General features: G+C 46.6%; 1 protein-coding gene across 1 annotated transcript in view; it reads left to right on the top strand.

Annotated features, from left to right (window-relative positions):
* LOC147700924 (C-type lectin domain family 2 member E-like) overlaps window positions 1–24,225 on the top strand; it is a 280,507-nt gene extending 256,282 nt beyond the window's left edge. Inside the window, exon 5 of the mRNA XM_086928545.1 lies at window positions 23,980–24,225. Within this exon, the coding sequence (XP_086784671.1) occupies window positions 23,980–24,094 (115 nt within the window). The 3' untranslated portion in view covers window positions 24,095–24,225. The remainder of the gene's footprint in view (window positions 1–23,979) is intronic.
* Window positions 24,226–25,477: the final 1,252 nt, after the last annotated feature.

The following is a 25,477-nucleotide window of genomic DNA, read 5'->3' on the forward strand; positions in this document are numbered from 1 at the left end:
CGGACCACTTATTTCGATAACAGGATCGATGAAGCGGGGTGCACCTTCCCTCGGAGATTTCACACGAAGTTCCTCACGATCGTCGGGCTTTGGACCGGTACCACTGATGTCGCCCCACGTTGGGCGCAAACTGAAGGACTGGGCTATTCTAAGGCCCAGCGGTGCCAGGGGACAACACCTGAAACCTTCGTGGGTTACCTGTTCTGGCGTATAAATCACAGAGACACGGGACACTTCCTTCGGCGTCAAAGATCAGCGTTTATTTACTGCAGGGATACAGAGATCGCAAGAAGTACACAATGTGTAGGTTCTGAGAGACTGCTTCGAATTGCAACAGTGGGTCGCTCCTTTTATACATATTGTCGTCATAGCACAACATGGCGAACAAAAGGTTACAACTCAGTTCCCACAATAAACTTCAAAAGGGTCGCTTTCATGTTTTCAGGAGCCCGGAACATAATTACAGTAGCATCGCCGGTTCCCAACTGTAAAAGTACGTTATCCCATCATTAAGTACATTCCATTCTGGCTGTAAACGAGTTAAGAAAAGAGACAGAAACAGGTGCAAGGAAGACAAAGATAGACAACAGATTGAAAAAGAGTGTAGGGGGCAACATCGGAAGCATATTTGCAGGATCAAAGGATTCGTGCCTAATGCATGCACGACTGAAACAATAGACCGGCACGGCAAGATGAGCCTCGAGCGAAGCCATCTGCCTTTGCAGTGTCATCCCCCTCGTCATAAAGACACCCTCAAAGGAACACGTGTCTTCCGCAAGAGCTTGGGAATCCCAGGGTCACGAAGCGGACAGTGTCCGTTCGCTGACTACTTGAGGGCAAGAAACAAAATGGATGCCGTATCTAAAATGGAACCCGTGAGTTCAGATGGAGAAACCCACGAATAAGACGAACGGTGCAAGATAGTGTAGCAAAAACGCGTACACCCACTAAACTCGTCATTTGCGGTTCATAGATACCAAACTCGTCCATATTCGAACAAGTCAAAAACACCATTACGATTCTCACGGAACCTCACTCCTACTACTTACAGTCTTTAGCCTGTACTACTGAGCTCTTTGAGGAACCATGTTCTCTAGTGAGCATCCAACCACACACAGATGGACTTGTATTTGCTGCACATAGTCTTTGCTTTGTCCAGTCACAAGGAGACCACTCTCTTCAGAGACACATGCCCCTTGGCTGGTGTTGGACATGTCCCTTTTTGCAGGTTTATCCCCAAACATTTTGCCTTCCGCCTTTATTTCTTCTGACCTGTTTTTGTTGGCTTTAGGACTCTGGTCTCTTTACCACTGCTGTTTAATTTAGTTGTAAGTCCATTGTACAGTGGTTATCCCATATACCCAGGGACTGTAAATTAAATGCTACTAGTGGGCCTGCAGCACTGCTTGCACCGCCCACAGATGTAGCCTTTCAAACTGTTGCATGCATCTGCCACTGCATTGCCTGCATGTACAGTTCACTGCTATATTGACTGAACATTTAAAGTTACTTGCCACATCTGAAACCCCCTTTTTTCTACATATAGGCCACACCTAAGTTGGGCCCTAGGTAGCCCAATGGGCAGGGTGCTTTGTGCTTCTGGTGTCACTTTGTGTACTATTGATGGTATTTGGTGATTCAAATGTTTCCTCTCCTTCACTTAACTGCTGCCTTTCTTGTCCTGATGTTATAATCTTCAGGGGCAGTTTCTTTATTGGAGCGGCAGTGCTCCGCCCTGCTTCAATTTCTGCCTCTATTGCTATTTCCTATTTCTTTGAATGAATCAGTAATGCATTACACCTGTGACCCTCGCTCTGCGCGAAGGTCAGGCAAAACCAGATTCTTTCTAATAGGCACATGTGCTAGGCGTTGCAGGATTTTTAAGGCTTACCTGAATTTAACCCTGGTCAGCACAGGATAACAGCACTGTAAGGTACCTCCCTCAAATAATGCACTGCAGCCTCGCTGATTGCAAGCATTCTGGGCGCCTTTTGCCTAAGCCCTGGGTTTTCAAGGCTGCTTGTCAATCAGTGAGCGTGCACTGTGTATGTATGCACCCCAACCTTTTCCTAACTCGTCACCGCCTAGGGTGGGAACAAGCCTCCAAGGCAACAACACCCCATCCTAGTTAGAGCTGGGAAAGGTCTGATGTGCACAGGAGGCTGACTACGACATGATCTGCAGCACACGTGCGCTACATAACCGGCTGGCAGTTTGTATCCCTGGCAAGTGCGGAAGGGGGCCTAGAGCAGGTTTTTAATAGAATGTATAATTCGGGTGCTATGCACCGGAAAAAAGGGCCTTAAAATGTGCTCTTTCCAGGCCCTTATTTCATAATAACAATCTCTTCGTACCAGGCGGTGATTGAGGGAAACCGCTTTTTATTCAATTCTTTCCTTCAGTCTTTTCGGTTTTATTTCCTTCTTTTTCTTGTCTTCCTTCATTTTTTATTTCCTTCTCTCTTACTATTTTTCTTGCTCTTGGATTATTTAAGACTAGCTTACCCGTCGCGCGTTGCTGCGATCTCAGAAGAAAGGAAATTCAAGGAAACTCGCTATGATAACATTCAATTTACATTGTGTGATTGTTATTGAAACTTATTCATTTTATTTTTGAAAACATTTCAAAGTGTGGCTTGAGCAGTGCGTCCACGATTGGCTTCCAATCTTGATTCTCGTTGCTCTCCTGTTTCATTCGAGCAGGCTTGAGCAGTGCGTAATCAATCTGTTTCCAATCTTGATTCTCGTTGCTTGTTCGTTTGAGAAGAACAGGCTTGAGCATTGCGTACTCGATCGGCTTCCAAATTTGATACTCTTTGCTCGTTCGTTTGAGAATTAAGGGCTTGAGCAGTTTGTATTCGAACAGCTTCTAATTTTTCTTCCCATTGCTCATCTGTTTCTGAAGCTCGTAATGCCTTTTTCTTTCGTGCTTCTGATGTAGATTGACCAATCAATTTCCGTTTGGGGGTCATAACTTTCGACGATGCTCACAAATTCGCTGTCTATTTCAGTATTCGAAAGAATAGGGGCCCTGGAGGGCCGATTTTTGAAATGTTGTTTTGGACAGAGCCTTCACGGGAGTGTACTAGAGAAGTGTGGCTCAATGATTAGAGCAGCAGACCCTGATGCAGAGGTCTAGCCCGGGACCAGGGTTCAATTCCCCGTCTCGGCGGGTCTTGGGCTCAAAATTCCACGGACCTGATAATTCTCGCCTCGGTGCCTATTCCAATCATGGAGTTCCACTCTGCAACTCTGGGCAATAGCTTGCTTAATCTCCACAACGGCCCACACAACGCTAAGGATGCCTGGCCTCCACCTTGGGGGTGCCCAGGAGTGGACGCCTCACAGGGAAAGCCAGGATGGGTTCCACAGCGGTATTCGTACAAGCGCCTTGAGACCCTTGTGGGTGAGTAGTGCGCTATACAAGTATCAATTTACAATTTACATTACTCAACAACTTCTCGAAGTTTCATGGCGATCAGATGAATGGTGTAGTAATGCATAAAAGACAAACAGACAGACAGACATACTTTCGTTGTTATATATATATATAGATAATCAGCATTCGTGAATTACATGACTAGCCTTCACCCTGTCTAACCAGATGTGGACCCTGAACCGGCTTTGGGTAACCAACTGCATGCAGGTGGGCAAGACACTGTTGAGCACGGTTTTTGCATTGTGCACAGCTTGTCATGGACAACACACTTCTGCAGACAGCAGCACCTCTGTTAGGAAGCCAAACCCCCAGCAGACATGGCCTTTAATTGACCCCGTGGTAAATGCTTTGCGGACAGTCAACCCTCTGTGGACAATTAACTTAACTGGTCATTGCTGGGTAGGCTATTGTTGTACATGTGTGTTTGTCTTCTACACAACCTCTAATTGGACAGATCAATTTCTCCAGACAGACAGGCACCCCTGAGGTGTGCAAATCTCCAGTGTGCACGTCATTTGCCCGGTGCTGTACCTTTTACAGACAGCCAACCAGTAGTGTATAACTATACTTAAAGTTTTGGGCAAGCTTTGTTCCACACAGTCTTTGTACTGTGCACCACTCATCTTACAACGTAGTCTTCCTAGACAGCCAAGACAATTTAGCTGGCCTAACCAGGTTTAGATGGAAAAACATTCTAATTTCTCCTAATTTTTCCATTTTGCAAATGTGTAGCATCGTGTAGTACAAACACAACATTGGAACACTTTAAAAAATAGGTGTTTTATTGGCAGGGACTTCTTGCTGTAGAAAACTATGCTTCAGGGAAGGCAAACAGCCTTTGCACTAATGCACAAGGGTGCATCTGTTGGCACAAGACTTCCAAAAGATCTCTCATCCTGTTGAGGTTTTCTTCTGAGAGCAGTTGCCTAGTTTGTGCTTCACTATGACAGATACGGAAAGAATATTTCTTTGTTGTACTTCTGGTGATGCAGGTCACTGTTTTTCCTGAGACTTTCATCTCTCCTGTTAGTATAATGAAGAAGTTCCATCCAGCAGAGGTGGTATGTGGTCCCTGCTCCCGTTCCTCATCTCAGTGCTGTACTGGATGATATCTTCCAGATGCCATTTTTAGGTCTCGCTGTGTAGGAAAAAGATCTTTAGCAATCCGTCTATCTGCCAAAAACTTGCACGCATTGCATTGCTTTCAATGGCAATGTGTGAACGTTTGGCGATTCCCTTGCGGGGAGAGCTTTCAAACCATCCGTTAATTACAAACAGATGGTTCCTGCTCACTCCCGCTAGGCAAACAGGCGCAGGCCCTGTCCTTTCTCCCCTCCCCCTGCTGCCTCCTCCTCTCGTCGTCTTTTTTTTTCAAGTTTAGCGCGAGGCGCGCTTCTTCACATAACAGTTGCGTGACGTATATGCTACATATCTCTGAGCTCATGTTTTGGATAGAGCCCAACCCTTTCGAAGCTCTATAACTTTGCAGCTTTTCCATCTACCGGGAAGTCCGCTGACTGCAAAAACTTGACAAATCATTGACTGCGTTGTGCAATAAAAATTAAAAGAAGAAACTTTCTGCTGCACACTAGCCTTTAGCAAACCCTGCTCCTAACCGCCGAATCTACATCACAAACTGGACTCCTCTGCGTCACTGGGGCCGTTTCACCTGTCTGAAATGCTAGGGGGTGTTTCGGCGGCCATTCGGTCCAAGTACTCATATTGCTATCAACCTGGTCGCGTTTCAGTATGTACTCACCAAAAATTAAAGCAAAACTATTTCAATACAAATTACTAATATGTTTACAAAACACGTGTACCACTTGGCAATGCTGGGGTCGACGTTCCAATAAATACTGCTTAGTGCGTTACCTTGAGAATAATATGAACTATCCTTGAACCGTTGTTAAGGGAGTCATAAAATATTGAAAAAACCCCAAAAATTAGATACATAACCACAGTATAAAACTTGTGTCGAGCATCAGTGAGTGATTTCTTCTACACACCAACATGTACTTAGATACTAAACTAATACATTTCTTCTACTGCTGAATGCATTTTCTTTACACTTGTTGGTCCTATCAGCAGCCTTCAAGCCCCTGGTAGAGGAAAAGCCGATTATTGATCTGATAAAAACTACGGTGTTAGGCAATTTTACTGTTTATCCTCGACCCACTCTCACATGACTGGGTGGCCTGAGACAATCAGCGGGAGTATTCAAATATTTCTGAGTGCACCCCCTTCCTGTTTGGCGAGTGAGCCCTGGGAAGCGTGGCTTGTCAGTTCACCCCCTTGAAGGGCGATCCCCCCGTATCACAGACGTGACTTGGTGCTCTCTAGGTGGGCAGCAGTAACAGAACCATTCAACGCACCCAGAAGACTGCGCACGCAGCACTCCCGCCAGGGTCGGATTGGGATCACAATTCGGCCCGGGCACTGACGAAAAAAGTGGCCCACATTCAAGAGCCGTGGCACATATTTACGGGGCGTGCCCCACATTCAAGGGGCGTGCCCTTTCATGAAACACCTTTTGCACAGACAAGGAATGAAAGTGGCAGGATACTGTTCTTGCACAGGACACAGGGCCAAGGTGACAATGGCCTACATGCTGAGCAACTAAAAAAAATAGCAAGGCCCCTTTTTTGTCACAAAATTATTCCAGCCCTCCAGCACAGGAGCACCTGAAAAGCAACAAAGCTCCTGCATTTACTAACCTACGTAGCCCTCCCCAGACCTTCAGCTCAGGAGCACATGAACAGAGGTAAGGCCCCTGCAATTAGTAAATTAATCAACCCTCCAGGCCTTGGGAAAATGTCCTGGCAGGGGAGCACAAAACACAGCTTTCTGGGTCATCCAAGGTAGCCAGGTAGCCAAGGGGGAGGCTGAGGTGAAGCTGGTGCATGGGAAGTGCCTTCCCAGTGTGTTCTGGCAGTTTGAGTATTTACCATTTACTGTAGTATTACCCATGTACCTGTGTATGGTACCCTTTTGTAACTTGCACACGTCACTTTTCTCTTGTAACACACTGTATGCTACCTCTCACATTTGTTTGCTTTAGATACTTGCACAAGTGCCACCATTGCCTACGTAACCTTTGTTCTTGTGCTGGAGTGTCTGTCATTTATTGCAGTATTATACCTCTATTTGTATTTTGTACGCTTTTGTAACCTTAACACATATCACTTTTTCCTCCTGTAACGTATCGTTTGCTCCTCTTGTATTTTGGTTGCTCACTATTGTCACTTTTGATTCATGTAACTTAACGTTTGCTTTTGTAATTTGTCCACTTATAATTTTCTCCTCATGTATTATTGCTGTTCCTAGTGTGAAGCGCTCTGACACCTTCGGGTAAAGTCTGCGCTATATAAAATCGCATAAATAAATAAATAAAACAAAAAAAATCCAAACATCACCAGGCCCGCACAGCAAGACCCAATCTTCCTCGCCCACTATACCCTGAATGTGAAGGGCTGTGGGCGAGGTGTTAAGACTAACACCGTTTCTGGGCTGCATGGGCGCTAGGGGGGCCGAGGTGCAAATGGCTCAAAGGCCTGAGAAACACCTGGCCCCCAGGGAGGCCGATTCTTGCAAACAATCACCCCTCCCCAGCCCAGCCTCAGCTTGATTGCTTGGCAGGGTAGGGGTGAAGGAGAGGCCACAGCTGACAATCGCTGTCTGGCCACAGCGAGGCTGCTTTCATTTTCTCTGTCTGTCTCCGTGCACTCTGTGGGCCGTTTTTTTTTTCTCACCTTTCCTAGTCCACTCTCTGTGGACTGGGACAGGGGAGAAAAAAAACGGCCCACAGATGGCACTGAGGCACCGGCCCTTCGGCCCATTCCCGAATGCCCGCCTTGCCAATCCGCCCCTGACTCCCGCCTTAGCAACACTCCACCCTCAACAACCCCAGCAACATGATCAACGCGTGTATAGGCACCAGGAAGCTGGTGGAGGCTGAAAACTTTAATGAGTATATGGAGGCTCTCTGTAAATGGCGCCGCTGGGATTAAACTGTCCATCTCATGGAGGGCTGCACATTTCTAGAGTGCGTGCTATACTTGGCTCGTGCCTACTCGAGACAAGCATTCTCGGTAAGCTTAGGGCTCGTGCCTTGCTTGTCTCGAGTGGCGGGAGTCCGTGAAATGTTGAGGGGCTTTTGTGTTGTAAGGGGGACACGGTTGGGGTGAGAGCTGATTCAGGCTGGCCAAGAGAAGGGTCTGCTCTTTCCTGTCAGAATAAATCCTTAGTCTTACCTCCTCCTATCAACGTGTGTGCGCAACAATGCGCATATCGTAGAATGTGTGTTATGGAATACGTATCACATGGATGACGTATGTAGGGGCGTAAGCTCTGCAGGCGGTGCACTTATTGCTTTGCACATTTCATTTAACGTGTGTTTTTTGGGATGCGTATGTCAAGGCCTGCTCCTAAAAACATTATGTATTTCCAGAATCATCCAGCAGCATTGGCTTCTGGAAAATTAAGGCCCTCCGAAGATTCCTCAGTAGTCCATGCGGTGATCACATCACAACTTGATTATGCAAACAGTTTGTACTTGGGGCTGCCAGCATACCTGGTTAGAAAACTACGGACAGTGCAGAACGCGGCAGCCATCCCTCTAAGACATCACATATCTCCTCATCTGCGTAGTCTCCACTGGCTGCCTGTCAAGACAAGATCTGAATTTAAGGCACTAACTCTTGCATACAGAGCACTTAATGACACTAGCCCACAATACCTAAAGAAGAGAGTTCGCAAATACCAGCAGTCTAGGACCCTAATATCCAATCATCGTGAATACCTTGTCATCCCCTGTTTTTCCAAATCCAGTATTGGAATTCTCTAGGGCATATTATCAAGGCCATTATCGCCGCTTTAGCAGCAGTTTCCTGCCATTAAAGCGGCGATAATTTTAACGCAGTTCTTGATAATATGCCCCACAGTTTCCGTGACTCCAATTTCATACCTCCAAGCTGCCTTTCCAAGTTGGGCTCCTTTGTAGACAGATTACTCCCTGCCCTGCTGCCCTGTTTATAGAATCATATTTTCTCATTTTGGTTATTATCCCACAATTAATATGTTGTATACTGTGCCACACACCTTTTTACCACAAACTGCACAATAGCTCCTACTTAGGTTTCTTTGGAGCCCTTGCACAGGTGGGGTGAAGGTCGGTGTGCTTGTGGGTGGCAGTGATTAATTTGTAAAAAAGTAAGGGGAAAAAAGGGACTGCCAGCCTGCTCTACCCATTGCCCCGTTGGCTCTGCCAATGAAGGTAACATTACAACTACTAACCATCACACAAGTGTGACAATTCAGACTTTTCTAGACCACGTAAATCTATAATTTGATTTGCAGGTATTTTAAAAAAAATTATATATTGATTTAATAATTATTAGACTTAGTAATTATTAGACTTAGACTTGTATAAGAATTAGACAGACTGCGCCACTATGTGGGGACTGTCACTAGAGCCAGTGCAGACAATTAATTGCCGGTGCCGAGCAGCGGAAACCACCGGCTCCAATTGAGCAGTGGTTGGTTGGTTTCTGATTTCTGGCATAGATGTGGCTTGTGCTCCTTCATCGGAGTGTGGTTGTGGTGGTGCATTGTAGTTATCCAGGCCTTAATCTCGCAGCATCTCAGGGTTTTCTGTTGCTGATGGGTAGATTTATTTTAAGCAGATTTAGATTTTTTTCTTGTCCCTTACTTGAGAAACACTCTCTGTTCAATCCTTGGAGGTGTACTGAACCGTAGTACACCTACGTTATTGCTTTGATTAAATATTAGAATGTCCATAGAAAAATCTCATGGGGGAGAATGCAAGAAAATGCTTGAAATCAAGATGAAGAGTAATTAAAGTCAAATAGGAGGGGCGCTAGAGGGCGCCGAGCAAGATGGCCGCACTTGAGTGAGGCTCCGCCGAGACCATCTAATATTCGCTTATTTATCCTGCAAATCCCGACTTTTGAGCCCCGTACCTAAGTTGTGCACTCCCCACTAACTTTGGGGGGTCGCTGAGGCGCTTTTCTCTTGAGCGGCGGCTGCAGTGGACACCCCCGGAGCCAAGCTGCCCTCCGCCGGAATCCCGCCTGCGGAACCACGCCTCTCGTGGAGAGCCCATCCTGCTGCAGTCCGGGCTGGAGACCCCCCTGCTGCCTGCGGGGGGAGCCTGAAAGAAGCGGTGCCCGATACCTGTGGTGGTGGTGCCGGTGAAGATTCCTCCGAGCGGCGCCAGGACAACGAACGGCCAGATCTCGGCCCTGTTGGTTGCGGTGAGTGGGGCGGGGCGCTACGCAAGCCCGGGGCTGCGGAGGTGGCGCCGGGCTGCGCGAGCTGTAGTTGGCAGGGGGCACGGGGAGAAGGCCTGCAGGGTGGTGGAGTGGCTCGCGCAGCTTAGCGGACTGCACTTCATGGGGGCTGAACCTTCGCTACGGCCACTACGCAGCGAAAGAGTGCAGGGTGCTGATATATAGCGGAGGACACCTTCTGCGCCCGCCATTTTGTGACCTCCTTTCAAGGCCGGTTGCTGGGAGGAGAGTGCCACCTTGGGATCCCAATTTATGACGCAGGCGCTGTCAGGAGGAACATACACAGTCTGTAGCCCTGGTGATATAGCCGCTAATCTGATTTTGGGCGCTGTTGGGCTGCCATTATTCGCGAGAGCTGGGAGGCTGATTCCAGGACGCTTTGGCGCGCTTTTGCCACCGGGCGCGGTGGCACTGTCTGACCCAGGCTGGGGATAGTTGTGGAGGCGAGGGCCCACTCCTTGGTGTGGGGCAGCTGGTGTATGCTCTGTATTTGCTTGGGGCCTCTCGCCTGATACATCCTCTCTGTGTTTCTGCAACCACGACTGGGCTGCATTGATCGCCACCATGGGCAGGCCGGAGAGGAATCAGCCGAAGATCACGTTTGAGGCCAAAAAAACGGCGCTCATGTCTTCCCAGGCGCCGTCTGACACTGAGCAAGGGGGGGCAGTTGGGGGCACCCCGAATTTGGAATCTACGTTGGTGGCTATGCAAAAGACCCTCCAATCCATCGAAGGCACCATGGAATCTGTTAATCACTGCCTGGACCAAATGGCGACGCAATTCGACCGCCAAAACGAGCGGATGGGGGAGGTGGAGCAAAGAGTGTCCGCCACCGAAGATGGCCTTGCCACGGTCTTGTCTAAGGTTTTCAATATGGAGAGGGTGTTGGCGGTCATACAGGCAAAGAATGAGGAGTTGGAAGGGAGGTCCAGAAGGAACAATGTCCGCGCCACGGGCCTGCCAGAATCCACGAATGTTGGTCGCATGGAGGACTACATGGAACGCATGCTCATAGACATTTTTGGGGCGGACCAGTTGTCTCGTGTCTTCATAGTAGAGCGTGCTCATCGCTCCCTGGCAAAACGCCCGCCGCCCGGGGGCGCCGCCGCGTCCTATAGTGGCCAGGATCTTGAACTATAGGGACCGGGATACCATTCTACGCCTTGCAAGGGAAAAGGGCTCCATTGAAGATCAGGGAAACAAACTTGAGTTCTATCCTGACTTTACCATGGCGGTGCAGACAGCGCGCAAGGAATTTGCCACAGTGAAACAGCTTTTGCGTGCTGAAGACATTCCATATGCCATGTTATATCCCGCTCGCCTTCGGATAGGTCCTCCGTCGGATAATAAGATCTTTTCCTCCCCTAAGGCGGCCATGGACTACGCCAAAAAACAGAAAAAACATAAGAGAGAGCCGAATGGGCTTCTGGATGGCGAGGAGGAACGGAAGGATGAAGTAGCCTAACCTGTTTCATACACTCCACCGAGGGGGGGGCACAGCTGTAAAGTACTGCATTGTGCCTCCTTTAAAATTGTACAGTTGGTAGCTGTTGCCCGCTCCTGCAGTGCCCTGGAGACTGGATCGACTCGTACAACCCCCATGACTGCTGTCGTGGGACGAGCGAACTGGCCTGTGTTATTTTTCCTAGTTAAGCCATATGTGCTGTTGTATGGAACATGCATCCTGTAGGGTCTGTAGGGGGCCTGGCTTGATGGCTATGGATGGAGGGAGGCATGTGCGCCTGCCGCGATGACTGCTTCTGGCACTGTCCACCTCAGTTGCCGCCTCTACTGAACCATGACAGTATCAATGGGTGTCATATTGCAATGTACTGATGTTTGGCTGATTTTTGTTTTTTCCTATGACCACGAAGATGGGGTGCAGAGGGTTGGGGTTTTGGTTATTGAGAATGGTCTGCACTCTCGTCAGTTTTCTGGCGGGAGTTATGCGCCGCTACGCCCCCGGATATGGGAGATCCCCACACATAGTTGTTTGCATTGTTGGGGGTTGCAGGTGGGGGTATGGGATGGCTTTGGCAAATTGGGAATGCTGAAGTGGGTGGTGGGATGGGGGAAGGGTTTTTGGAGTTTGAAGGGGAGTTGTTGTTTATCCTGATCAGTGGTAGGGGATCTGAATTATCTGTAGGATGTGTTAACCATTGTTGGTATATGTAGGGTGTACCTTGCAAGAGCGCTCATGGCATTTCTAGGTCACTGGGTATCGACTGTTGGGTTGGCAGGTGGGTGCTGGTAGGGGTCTTTTGGCTGCTGGGTTGCTTGAGAGTTTGGCGATATGGATAGGGGGGGTAAACTCACTTGTGTCACTTGGAATGTGCGGAGACTCAATCGGCCGCAAAAGACACGACAAATGCTTGCTTTTCCAAATAGACATAGTGCTCAGGTTGTTTTTCTTCAGGAAACACACCTTCGGGGTAAAGCGGCTGAAATAGTGGGTAAGCAATGGGCGGGGGTACGACTGGCTACGGCATATTCCTCCTATGCCCGTGGGGTGATGATTCTGATAAAGAAAAATGTCCCGTTTGAAATACACCATGAGGAGATTGACCAGGATGGTAGATATATCATTGTGCAGGGTAAATTGTGTAGTACGCTGATCACCCTTCTTAATGTATACGGACCGAATGTCGATGATCCTGATTTTTATGTCGCACTCTGGAACAAACTTTATATGCTTCCCCCGTCGGCTATCCTCTGCGGAGGTGATTTGAATGTCACGCTGGATGCTGAATTGGACAGGAAGCAGGACAGGCTATGTGTGCGCAAGAAAGCGGCTGATGCGGTATGTGAGGGTATGCGTGGGCTGCAACTGTTGGATGTCTGGAGATTGAAGTGCCCGAGCAAGCGAGAGGGAACATGTTACACGTCGGCGCATGATAAGTGGTCGAGATTGGATTACTGGCTGGTGACTCGTGATGTGAGTGGATGGGCACTGGGTGTTGAACATCTACCTCGCACTATCTCCGACCACACGCCTGTTAGACTGGTGCTAGAGTTGCCAACGCATGCGCCTGCTCCGTTCACTTGGCGTTTCTCCCCTGGTGTATTGACTGATCAGGTGTTACGTGAGCGTTTACGTCAAATCATTGAGAAGTTTTTTGTGAACAATGTGAGGTCCGTTGACAATATGAGTACAGTATGGGAGGCCTTCAAGGTGACGGTGAGGGGGGCGTGTATTGGCCTACGACCAGGGGTGCTCACATCTATCCGGGATTCCATGGCCCGGCTGGAAAAAGAGTTGTTGGTTCTGGAGCGTCGACTGGAGGTATGTGCGGAGGCCACATTGCTGGCTGACATCAGATCAAAAGTCACTGAATATAACGAGTTGGTGAAATTCCTATCCAAACACGCCACGACTAGATATTATGGAGAAGGGGGTAGACCAGGGAGGGGGCTAGCGGACCGGGTCAGGGATCCCTGGGCACGCCACTGTACGGTGCAGGAGATTGGCGATCAGGGGGACGTGGTGACTAGCACGGACGGTATTCTAGCTTGCTTCGCGAAACACTATGCACAGCTCTATGAGCACAGGGACACGGTAGATGAGGAAGAAGTGAATAGGTACTTTGAGGACATAGCTTGGTGTGGTTGTCCAGGGGACAGCAGGAATTTCTTATGCATCATATCACTGAGGCTGAGTTTAGGGAGGCAATTGTTGCTCTCCCGAACGGGAAGGCGGCTGGCACGGATGGTCTATCCTCTGAATTCTATAAAGAATATGCAGATTTGTTGATTCCGCAGTTGGCGATGGTTTTGGAGGAGGCGTTTGAATGCGGCCGGCTCCCGGCGACAATGAGAGAGGCGCTACTGGTGGCATTGCCTAAACCGGGGAAGCCCCCGAACAAATGCGATTCGTATCGCCCCCTCTCACTCATGAACACCAATGTTAAAATAATTGCCAAAGTTTTAGCCACGAGATTGCGTTTACTCCTCCCAGTCATGGTGCTGCCGGATCAGTCGGGGTTTGTTCCTCTCAGGTCAACTACTCACAATCTGAGGGCTCTGTTTGCTGTGTTACACCTGCTTAAACCTGAGCTGGCTGCGGTGGCAGTCATGCTCGACGCTGCCAAGGCCTTTGATTCGGTGGCATGGAAATATATGTTGGCTGTCCTGCACCGGATGGGGGTACCCTTTTTTTTTTACTTCGCTGGTTGCTCTCTTATATACTGAGCCCACAGCGAGAGTGAGGGTCAATGGTCATGTCTCTTCCCCATTTCCGATTCAGAGGGGAACAAGGCAGGGTTGCCCGCTCTCGCCCTTACTTTTTGCTATCATGATGGAACCACTGGCCTGTATCTTGCGGCAGAGGTACGCGGAAGCGGCGTTGAAGTTCCCTCTTAGATCCTTGGCTGAGTCAATGTATGCTGACGACATGGTCCTCTATGTTCGTGAACCGGCACTCCACCTAGAAAACATACTCCGAGAATTCATTAAGTTTGGTCGCCACTCCGGACTGACCATCAACTGGGACAAATCTATCGTGCTACCTCTCACGGACGTTACTCACCAGATCCCATTGGAATTCCCGCTGGAATGGGCAACAGAGTCGGTTCGATATCTAGGCGTCTGGGTGCACAGGGACTCCCAAGAAATTATAAGGGCTAATTATGGAGTTGCCATCTCTAAGTTGGAGGATCAGGTAGCGCGTTGGACCCGTCTCCCTCTGACTCTAGCAGATCGAGTGTCCTTGATTAAAATGGTGGTACTGCCGAAATTTCTTTATCTCTTTGTCAATATACCTGTCCCGCTGAAGTCGCACTTCTTTGCCAGAATGCGGTCCCTACTGATATCTCTCACCTGGGCCGGTAAGAAGCCACGTGTAACGTGGGAGGTACTGACCAAACCGTATGAACTGGGGGTGTTTGCTGTGCCGGACATGAAGCTCTATTATCTCTGTGCGCAGGCGCATTTTGCGACTTACTGGATGTGTGCTCCACCGTACACTCCGCATGTAGCGCTTGAAGCCAGTGCTGTCCTGCCACATCCCCTGAGGGCCATGATTGTTAATGAACAATCAGTGTTTGAGAAGGGGGAGATTGACACTGTGCGGATCACGGCGACTGCCTGGGAAGATTTGGGCAGACGGGCAGCCAGGTTGCCGTTATATGCGCCGGCTATGCCGCTGCTTTATCACTCAGGTATTTCGGTATTGGGAGAGATTGGAGGGTTACAGGTTCTGAGGGAAGCTGGACTTCAAACTATGGGGGACCTTTTCCCTGGAGCATCGTTTCTCCCCTTACAGGCCATGACAGCCCGCTCAACTAATGCCGCTATGTCTACCTTTGTATACGTTAGGCTTCGGGCTGCTGTACATGCTCTATATCCAACATACCCGGAGGAGCCGTTGGCACTCGGGGCTTTACAGTTGCTTTACACTGCCACGGACAGGACGAAATTGCTATCTAAGCTATATCGAGCTGCACAGGAAGATGAGGGAGGGGGCGCAGTCCTGGCTAGGGCCAGATGGGATAGGAGTCTCCCAGAACCGTTGAGTGATGACGAGTGGACCGAATGTTGTGCTATGACTGGGGGGTATGTGATTAATGGTAATTTTCGTCTTCTGCATTATAAGTTCATACATCAGTGGTACTACACGCTGGTTCAGCTGGTTCGGTTTGGCCTTAGAGCGTCTGCTCAGTGTGTCCGGTGCGGAGAGGATGACGCTGACTTTGTGCACCTGGCCTGGGGATGTTCCCGTGTGTATGACTTCTGGAAGGCGGTGTCTGAGACGCTTACTTCCATGACATCGACCGAAGTTGCGTTGGATGTGCGCCTTTGCCTTCTGGGAATTGCTTCTGGTATATCAGCAAAGTCTAGACGGTTCATTGTGTTGGCGCTCCAATTGGCTAAACGGAGAGTTGCTATGGGTTGGGGAGGGAGGAGAGCGCCTGATGTGCAGCTGTGGCTGAATGACATGGCTTACTGCAGGGATCAACTGAATTGTTACTATGAGGGACTACCAGTGAAGGCGCGACCACGGGATATATGGGCTCCATTTACGCTCTATATGCTTTCCCTAGCTGACACTGATAGCGAGAGGAGTGTGAGTGCCGACTTATCGGAAGGAGGCGGTGAACCCGAATGAGTATTGACTGAGTGAGCGTGTGCCGTCTGTCCTGCAGAGTATGTCTGAGCTATGGATCTATTTGGTGGTTCCACATGCACCATAACCGGACAGCGTGACCTAACTGCCATACATGTACCCGCTGTTGTTTGTACCATGGTGGATAGACCTGTCAATGACTGCCTGCCCTGGTTAACGACCATCTGCCTCCTCTGGGGTTGATTACCTCTTGGACACTGTACCTAACAGACTCGGAATACTCACGAGGACCAGGATCGGGAGGGTTGGGGGGAGTTGGGTTCTGTTATTGCCTGAGTTTGGTTCTTCAAAACTGTAAAATGAGACCGAGATTCCATCAGGGCGATACGGCCACAGTCTTATGGTGTACTTTGAACATTTTATTCTGAGCATCTATTGTGCCTTTCTAAGCTATACCCTTCTACCAGTGATATGTGTTCCTAGGCTCGTCTGCCTTGGCTGGTACACTGATTGCGGCCGGCCCTACCAGTGGGTTGTAGGCACACCGCTGTGTATATGTATAATGTGCAATAAAGGTCTACCAAAAAAAAAAAAAATTAAGGTCAAATAGGAGATGCAAGCATAGACGTGGATGCTGCTCGCCCTTCTTCTTGCCCTGCTAATCCCAGCCCAGGTGCAAGTATTTTTATGTTCCCAGGGCTGAATTATTTTATTTGCACCTCCCTACCTCTATCAGCAAGGCTTGTTTAAAGCCAGGTGCAATCTGGTGCCCTATTGTGGTCACTTATGTAGCCAATGTTCTGCATCAGAACCAAAGTCCCGGAAAAGCATATCTCCTGTCAAAGCACTAGAGGCATCGCTACCTCACAGTGGCATACCTGGATGAGCCACTCACTTAAAACAAGCATTGGCATAGCCAATAGGTCTCGACTTTGGAACCTTATCAGTGTTTAGCCCTGTAAACTTGATGTTGTTGCACCAAGGATATTGTGCTGGATAATTAAACACTTATCAGGTCCCAAAGGTGAGACCTATTGGCTATGCAAATGTTTGTTGTTTATTAGAGCTCGCCCCTAAAAAACTTAGCAATAAACAAATGAAAGGCAGCAGTGTGTGAACTGTCAATGACTAATAAGAGCCAGAGGGTGGGAACTTCCTGTCTATGGGGCTCATTACGATTGTGGTGAACCCGCCACCGGCAGGCTGCCGGTGGGGGATTCACCGTCATCGTGAGGCCAATTCCCACTTGCCAGATTGTGATAGCGGGCATTGTGCATGGCGGACCACAAGTCCGACAGCAGCAATTGTAACAATTGCCTGTCGGACCGCCTCGCATGAATAGAATGGTGGCGTTGCCTATCAGGCACCATCCGCCATATTATGATGCTGCATCCCCGCCAGCATTTACATGGCGGTTATTTGTGCCTCTAAAGAAACTGCTAGGGTCAAATTGTAATTAAAATTACCCCTTTACAGTTAAACTGCAAGTTAGTAAAATTTTTAGCACTATAGAAAACAAACTGTCAAGTACAAGCACTGACACGGCTTCTTGAACGCCTCGGGCTTCTTATACTTAATTCACAAAATCAGCTACGCTTCGGGCCCGGTACAAAGGATTGTGGGAATTCAAAAGACTCCGATCAAGACCATTGTTGCTGAGGAATTTATTTCGAACAGTCTGCCAGTTTTTAAATGCTCTTTTAACACTACTGGATAGAAATCAATCCGCTGTTCTCTCAGAGGAGCCACTTTTTTAAAATTGTCACTCCCTCTGCTTATTTGCACAGCAAAGCTCACTCATCTATGAGCACACACCAAAATGTGCTATCAATTCAATCCTGTTTTTTCTAGGAATAGCTAAGAATCTGTTATGGACAAAGGCCAATGAGGACACTTATAAGATTATTTTTGTAATTATTAGATTTTTATAGCGCTTTTGTATCTCGTCAACGTTTAAAATTGAAAGGTTTTTTGGGTTTGTACATTGAGATGGTTTTAATTAACTATATACAATAAAGATTACTTACTTACCCATATACAGTGAACACAACTTTTTTATACAACTACTGGGGCCCTCGGAAGTCCCACGGGATCCCAAAAAGGAAGTAAAGGCCTATTGACTCTATGGGTCCTGCAGTAATACTGCTGGACCCTAATGGATGGGAAAAAAAGAAAAATTAAAGCCACCATTTCATTCCCCATACCTTATAGACAAAATCCCAAATGGTTTTGCAAACCAGCATTGGTGTTTAACATGGAGAGTTTGCAGAATATTTAACTTAAGACCATCATGACTTTAAACAGAACTGTTGAACTGCAAACATCAACTGCATCTGCTATGAAGCCTGCCCAAGGTACAACATCACAAGATGACTATGTTAGTCTGAAGCCAAGCACATCTGCTGCTGCTAAGGAAGGTAGTTATTGTCAAAAAACAATGGCTCCTGTTGACTAATGGCGAAACAATCTTGATGTACAAACGCACAATTTCATACAGAATTATTTATATAGTCTTTGAAACATAATACATACATTGGTGCTCTTAGACTTATCAGCTGCCTTCGACACGGTTGACCATAAGATCTTAGTCAACCGTGTCGAAAGGATGGGCGTGCAAGGCACAGCGAAAGACCTAATAGCGTCTTTTCTAGCAGAAAGATCCCAGGCAGTCATACTGGGCCAGTATGAATCTGCTGAACTATCACTGCCGTGTGGGGTTCCACAAGGTTCATCCCTTAGTCCGACACTATTTAACATCTATGTGTCGGACCTCGCTAATACCATCAAAGCGCATGGGATGAACCTAACCTCATACGCGGATGATACTCAGCTGATACTGGCTGTCAGAAATGACGGGGAAACAGTGGCGGAAAATTTCAAGACAGGTATGCTGGCCATCGGAAAATGGATGTCCGAAAACTGCTTGAAATTAAATTCCGACAAAACCGAGGTTGTCGTTTTTGGCCACCTCAGCCCAAGCTGGTCCCCCACTTGGTGGCCATCATCTTTCGGAGCTGTACCTGAACCAGCTACGAAAGTGAGAAACCTGGGTGTCATCTTTGATGACAACCTAAATTTCATGGCTCACGCAAACCAGACAGCATCCAATGCCTTTTACAAGCTACGGTTGGTAAGGAAGATTCTTCCGTTTCTCCCTACCAATGTAGGAAAGACATTGGTCAGCGCAATGGTCCTGTCAGCACTGGACTATTGCAATGGCTTGTTCGCAAACGCCCAAGCGAAAACAATCAGGAAGCTGCAGACAATCCAGAATGCAGCAGCCAGACTTCTCCTCAACATTCCTAAATTCAAACCTATATCTGAATCCTTGAGGAGTCTCCACTGGCTACCTGTTAGGAACCGAATTAAGTTCAAGACGCTATGTATCGTCTATAAAGCACGGCACCATCAAGCACCTCAGTTCCTATGTGACCATCTCGTCCCGTACATTCCTACTCGAATGCTACGATCTGCAGGACAGAACGACCTGATTGTGCCTCGAACCAGACTGGTCAACTGGGGAGATAGACGTTTTCTAGTCACCGCCCCAAGATTGTGGAACATGCTTCCACAAAACATAAGGTCAAGTCCAAATTTATTGTCCTTCAGAAAGAAACTGAAAACTTGGCTATTTAACCTCTGAAAAACTAAATAGATCATATAGGAGAGTAATTCAGTACAGCGCCGAGACGCCTGCGGGCAATTGTTCGCGCTCAATAAATGCCAAAAATAAATAAATAAATAAATACATAGTAATTAAATAATCATCCTGTTTTAGTGATTGGTGTCCCAGTGAAAAAATCGGAAACTAAAACAATAGTGACAATTTTGTGACGTATATACAGGGTTTCCTATACAACATAAAGATGACCAATAAAGGGTATAAATGAGTGTACAATCCAGGCATCTATAGAACCTGAGCAGACAGACAGACACTGTTCTGCTCTGATGATTTCCAGATGCAGGCGAAAACAGATTGGTGATTTAATGGGACCCCACACTAAATGGAAGTAACACTTAATATTGCAGTCACTGTGAGCCGCCCATTGTGCCTAATTCAACTACTGAGATTCACTAAATATTTAAGGAGCCAGCATCTTTAACACGCAGAGACACCCAATTGGAGTACAGGCCTGGATTGTACACTCACCGTGCCTTCCAGATCCTTACAAGTGGAATCTTCCTGTTGTGCCAAATCAAATCTGCCAGCCTACCTCTACCTTCACATGGGCCCCACAGCTGGGACCCACATGGGTATTTTCACTACACTCATGGTGCTACACCTCCTACACTAGGCTGCGCAAATTATTCTTCAGGTGTCCCTACAGTCTTAAGGTCCTGAAGAGACCCCACATTGCACATAGGGTGCAATGTAGGGTCCCCTGATGCCCGGAAACAGGCCACAGAGGCATTAGTCTCCTCAAGGCTGGACTAATGCAATGCCCTTTATGTGGGCATCAACAAGAGTCTTATCCACCGTTTGCAAATGTTCCAGATTGCGACGGGGAAGATGGTTCTCAACCTCCCCAGACTTGCTTCGGCCTCGTCAGCTAGGAGAAATCTACACTGTCTCCCTATTCAATCCAGGATTTCGTTTAAGATTCTTTGTCTTGCCCATGGGGTCTTTCATGGTATAGGCCCTGAGGGGATAAGGTCTCTGGTTAAACCTTACGTACCTAGCCGATCACTTCGCTCTTCCAACAAAAACCTTCTTGAAGTGACAAGGTTCGTGAGAGTGAAAGGGGGAGGCGGAGCTTTTTCCTCGGTTGCGCCCAGGCTATGAAACTCTTCCCCCCCCCCGAACTCCTGGGGAAACAGTCGCTGGCTCTCTTCCGCAAGGTTTTAAAAACCTGGCTTTTTTCGGAAGCCTATCGGCAATAGTCTCCTTCAGTCGACTGCATCTCATTTTTGACCATCCTAGGCGTCTTGATGCCATTGGGCTAAGTTGCGCTGTAAAAGTCCCCCTTCATTCATTCATTCAAGCGCTGTTGACAGTTTTCAAAAGCGAACCATTAAATACCAGCCTTTATCATTGTATAAAATGCGGTTCGAACTATATAAACCTTTTAATGGTCATCTTTATGATGTATAGGAAACCTTGTATATATGTCACAAAATTGTCACTATTGTTTTAGGTTCAGTTTTTTCACTGGGACACAAATCAGTAAAACTAGATGATTATTTAATTACTATGTATGTATTATGTTTCAAAGAGTATAAATAATTCTGTATGAAATACAAATCTAAGGTGTATTCGACTCCTTCTCTTTTTGACATCCCACTAACCCATTGCATCGCCATTGTGCGTTTATACATTAAGATTGTTTTGGCATTAGTCCACAGGAGCCATTGTTTTTTGATAATAATTTCAGTACCCTGGTTCCGAGTGAGTAGGGTTCCCTTGTTCTTTGTTCTCGGCACAGGAAGGAAGGCCAGCCAAAGAATCACTGCCTGGAAGATTTTTTAACTTCCAGCTGGTACAAAGAAAATGAGTGCAGAGGAGGTGACGTGCACTTTGTGCCATAAGGTGTGTCCATAGAGAGAAGATTGGTCTGGTATTCTATGGCCATTACTGGCATGTGAAAGGTGTATGCACCATACCGCCTCAGCACATGCCGAAGTACAAAAGAAGTAAGCACTAAACCGGGAACCTATTGCTTCAGAGGAAGTGCTGCAAAAGTAAGGAAATGTAAGGAAATTATGTAAATAAGCAACATTTCAGGATACTTCCGTCACTGCCATGGCATGTCGTTAAGCTAACAGGAGAATATATGCAAGAGCCATGGAACAGCACTTGCAAACACACCACAAAGACTTGTGTAATAAATAAAGGAAGGAATACAATATATTTCTTTTAAATACACCAAAATGAAACCAAATGACAATTAAAAAACTGTTAAAAAATTTGAAAATATTCTTCTTCATGAGACCCAATCAGGGTTTAGATCTATGTTCAGCACCAAATCCACTCTTCTTCTAGCCTCTGAATCCCTTTAGATTATATGCTGATGAGGGCAAGACTGCAGCCCTTATTTTCATAGATTTGAGTGCTGTGTTTAATACCGTACCCCACGGCCTCTTGCTTGAACAATTTTGGGGCCTTGGGGTGAGGGGTTTCACACTCAATTGGATTACAAACTTTCTCCAGGACCTTACCTTTCAGGTCTTCCAGCAGTCCTTCACGTCTGAGACTCGCCCCCTGCAGCAAGCAGTGCCTCAGGGTTCGGCTTGGAGCCTGACCGTATTTAACGTCTATATGCGCTCCCTGTAGGATGTACTTGAGTGTCACAGGGTGAAGATGGTATCTTATGCTGATGATACTCAGCTGATTATCACCCTGACACAGGATGAAGGTGATGCTCCCTCCAAGTTTAAATCATGCCTGGTTGATCTGATAAAATGGATGGATTCCAGCTGCCTTAGACTAAATGCAGGAAAGTCTGAGGTTCTTGTGGTTGGCAAGCAACCGTCTATTTGGTCCTCTATATTGTGGCCTTCTGAATTGGGGTCAGTTCCTGCTCCTAAGCCTAAGATAAAACATCTTGGGGTGTGGCTTGAATCAGCACTGTCCTTTGATTACCGGATTTCTACTTTGGCTGGCAATTGTTTTGGCATCATTAAGATGCTTTGTAAGATTTTAGAGCTTTTGCCAGATAGGACTAAGAAAACAGTTATCCAGGCGCTTGTAGTGTCTTGCCTGGACTATTGAAATGTTCTTAATCTTGGAGTTTCTAAAGGCAGAATAAGATGGTTGCAGAGGGTGCAGAACACTGTGGCTCCTATGCTTCTGAATATTCCTAGGCATTGGTCTTTTGGCCGTGCCCTTGCTAAGCTTCATTGGCTTCCTATTCAGGCCAGAGTGGTTTTCAAAGCTTTATGTTTCTGTTACAGAATTGTAAATTTGAAAGGTCCTCAATTTCTGTTTCCCCTGATCAAACTTTATCTCCAAAATCGCTGCCTTAGATCCTCTGGAACAGCCATTTGGGTGGCAGCTCCTTCAGTCTTCTTGTGACAAAGATGTGGAATATTCCCCTTTAGACCTTAGACTGCAGGCGTCAGAAATTCTGTTTCGTAGACATTTAAATACCTGGTTCTTCAGGCAATCGATGGTAATCTAATTGTTTTAGCTGGCTCTCTGAATAGATTGAACTAATTACTATTAGTAGAAAACCTAGTGCGGGGACACTCCATATTGGAGTAACCAGGTGCTTTACAAATATCTAACATAACATGCTAGTTATTGATAGCTAATGCATATAAATATTATGTGCTCTGAATTAAATGTCCCAATGTTTAACTAATGCCTTGTAAATTGAGCCTGTTACCACTAGCTATGAATGTTTGATGATACATTGAATTGTATTAATGTTAATATAAATAATAAATTCAATGAAAAAATACATTTAAAATAACTTAGGATGCTCTCCGATTTCTTATTGAGTTCAATTTGGGACTTGGAATAATTTCTGATTTCGCCTATTTTCTGTCTTGTCATATTACTGAGAGCCTTCATGGAAATGACTTTATACATCTGCATTTACATTTTCTGAATTGTACCCGTTTGACTATTTGTAATATATCTTTCTAAAAAGAACTCACTTAGTTAGTCTTTCCTTACTGAACTGACTCTATTGTTTTGTAATGTTGTGTGGTGACTTGTCTTGGGACACATTTCCTCTTGAAACTGAGGTTTAACACCGTTCCCAACACATCCATCTGTGGGCATGCTATTCTTCTGATGTACAAAAATAGGGTTTCACATGCCCACGCTAGGCTGGCCCATTGTAAACTCTTTCCCTTTGAGGGAATTGTGCCTCAATCTTTCACCACTTCCTCTTTTGAATGAATTACTTTATGATGTCTTCCTTTACCCAGTAGGTGTAACACACCTGTCCTATACCGCACAATGTTAAATATGAAAACCTAGAGTACCACTAGACTGAGAACGGGTTCCCAGAAAGCCCAATAGTGACTTGAAGTTACCAGCAGTATATCCAGACATTCCATCACCAATGCAGTGTCTAACTTTGGTCACCTGCTACGTTCTTATTCCAAGGCTGTTGAAAATTAACAACACTTTCCCCATTAAATGGCATAAGCCTTTGATAAAATAATTTAAGTTTGTAATGGAAATTTGCAGAAAAACCCTAAAGCTGTATTTTGTTGTTGCAGGTTCACAGTTGGAAATGACTCAAGATGTGCTTACCTAAGTCATTACATTGTCAGAAGCTCGGAATGTTACTTCAAACGCAAGTGGATCTGCACAAAATATCCATTTAAGAACTGAAGAGAGGAAAACAATATCAGTAATCATGCACAGTGTTTGTTAGTGGCAAATAAAGAAATGTGTGGCACATACATATCCACAGGGGCTTGTGAAACTGATCTACTCACCCGTCCCTTCCCAAACGCCTTGGTGAGCTGTTGAATCACTGGCAAGTCGCACTGTGCTAATGAGACCCAAGGAGAATGTAATAAGTGTGTTATTATTCTAACAAATTTGAAAAGTACATTGCTGCTTTCTAGACATAATTGTCTTATCAAAATCAGTATTGGGGTGGTTTTAAAAAAAATAACTAAAACACAGTTGAAATCATAACAGTGAAGTTTGCAGATAGTTACACAACATGGGCGAGCAGTGTACTGGAAAATATTTTTGATTTCCAGACCCTTCATCGTTTGCAGAGGAGGAGAGGTTATCTGGATGAACCACAGTTAGCTGCAATGTATTGGGGACCTGTCTGCGGTGGAGTAGAACCAGAATGGCCGCCCTCCAGGTTTTCTTCCAGAGGACCCTTCATTCCAGTTCCAGGTTGGCTTGAGTGAGCGTAGCACCAGCAGTGAGGACACAGTAAAGAGTCGGTAGAGGTACTCTCAAGATTCCTACCCTGCTTGCAGATTTTCTGCCGGACATCAGCTTCGGGTCAGTCAGGAGCCCCTGTAGGCTACAGGCTAATTGATCAATGGGCCACAGTGGAGACTGAGTCAAAAGATCAAAGAGTTGTCTGCGGCTAGAGGTACTGTTAATCTGTGCTATCCTCCCTTCCCATGGGAGCAAATGGGTTGAAGAATACAAAATGGTGAAAACTAAGGTCCACTTCTGATGTGACTGGTACACCCTTACAATGAATTGTCACTCAAAGGAAAGAGGAAAAAGTAAAGCAGACACAGATGCTACTGCCTGAATGGAGCCCAGAGCTTAGTAAGCTTTTGACCTGAAGGAGTTGGGGGTGGGGGACTACTGTGACATGGTGTTCTTTCTTTCCTCATCTCAGGTGTGGAATTGGGGGCTTCGCCTACTGAGCCAAGATATTATCAGACTATCGGACTAATGATGTCTCATCATTCACTGGGATCTTCTTGTACTGGCAATTTTTTCTTTACTGTCGGCTAGCCAAAGAGAGAAAGGGGTGGTATGCAAGGGCAATTGTCACTAGAAAAAACAGAAAATACCCTGAGTATAAAGGATACCACACTGACTTTGCAGGGATCTGATATTGCTTTTGAGCAGGATGGGAATAGTAGCTCTTTAATTGCAGAATCACAATCTTAGATTAAGGATATACCTCTACAAAAAGACAAACCCAAGCACAAAATAAAGTTTTTCTTCAACACTATAAGGAGCTGTATAAGAGGCCATACCAAATTTCTCAGGGGAATGTGGAGGAAT

Source organism: Lissotriton vulgaris, chromosome 7 (assembly GCF_964263255.1).
Source record: "Lissotriton vulgaris chromosome 7, aLisVul1.2, whole genome shotgun sequence".
Classification (NCBI taxonomy): Eukaryota; Metazoa; Chordata; class Amphibia; order Caudata; family Salamandridae; genus Lissotriton; species Lissotriton vulgaris.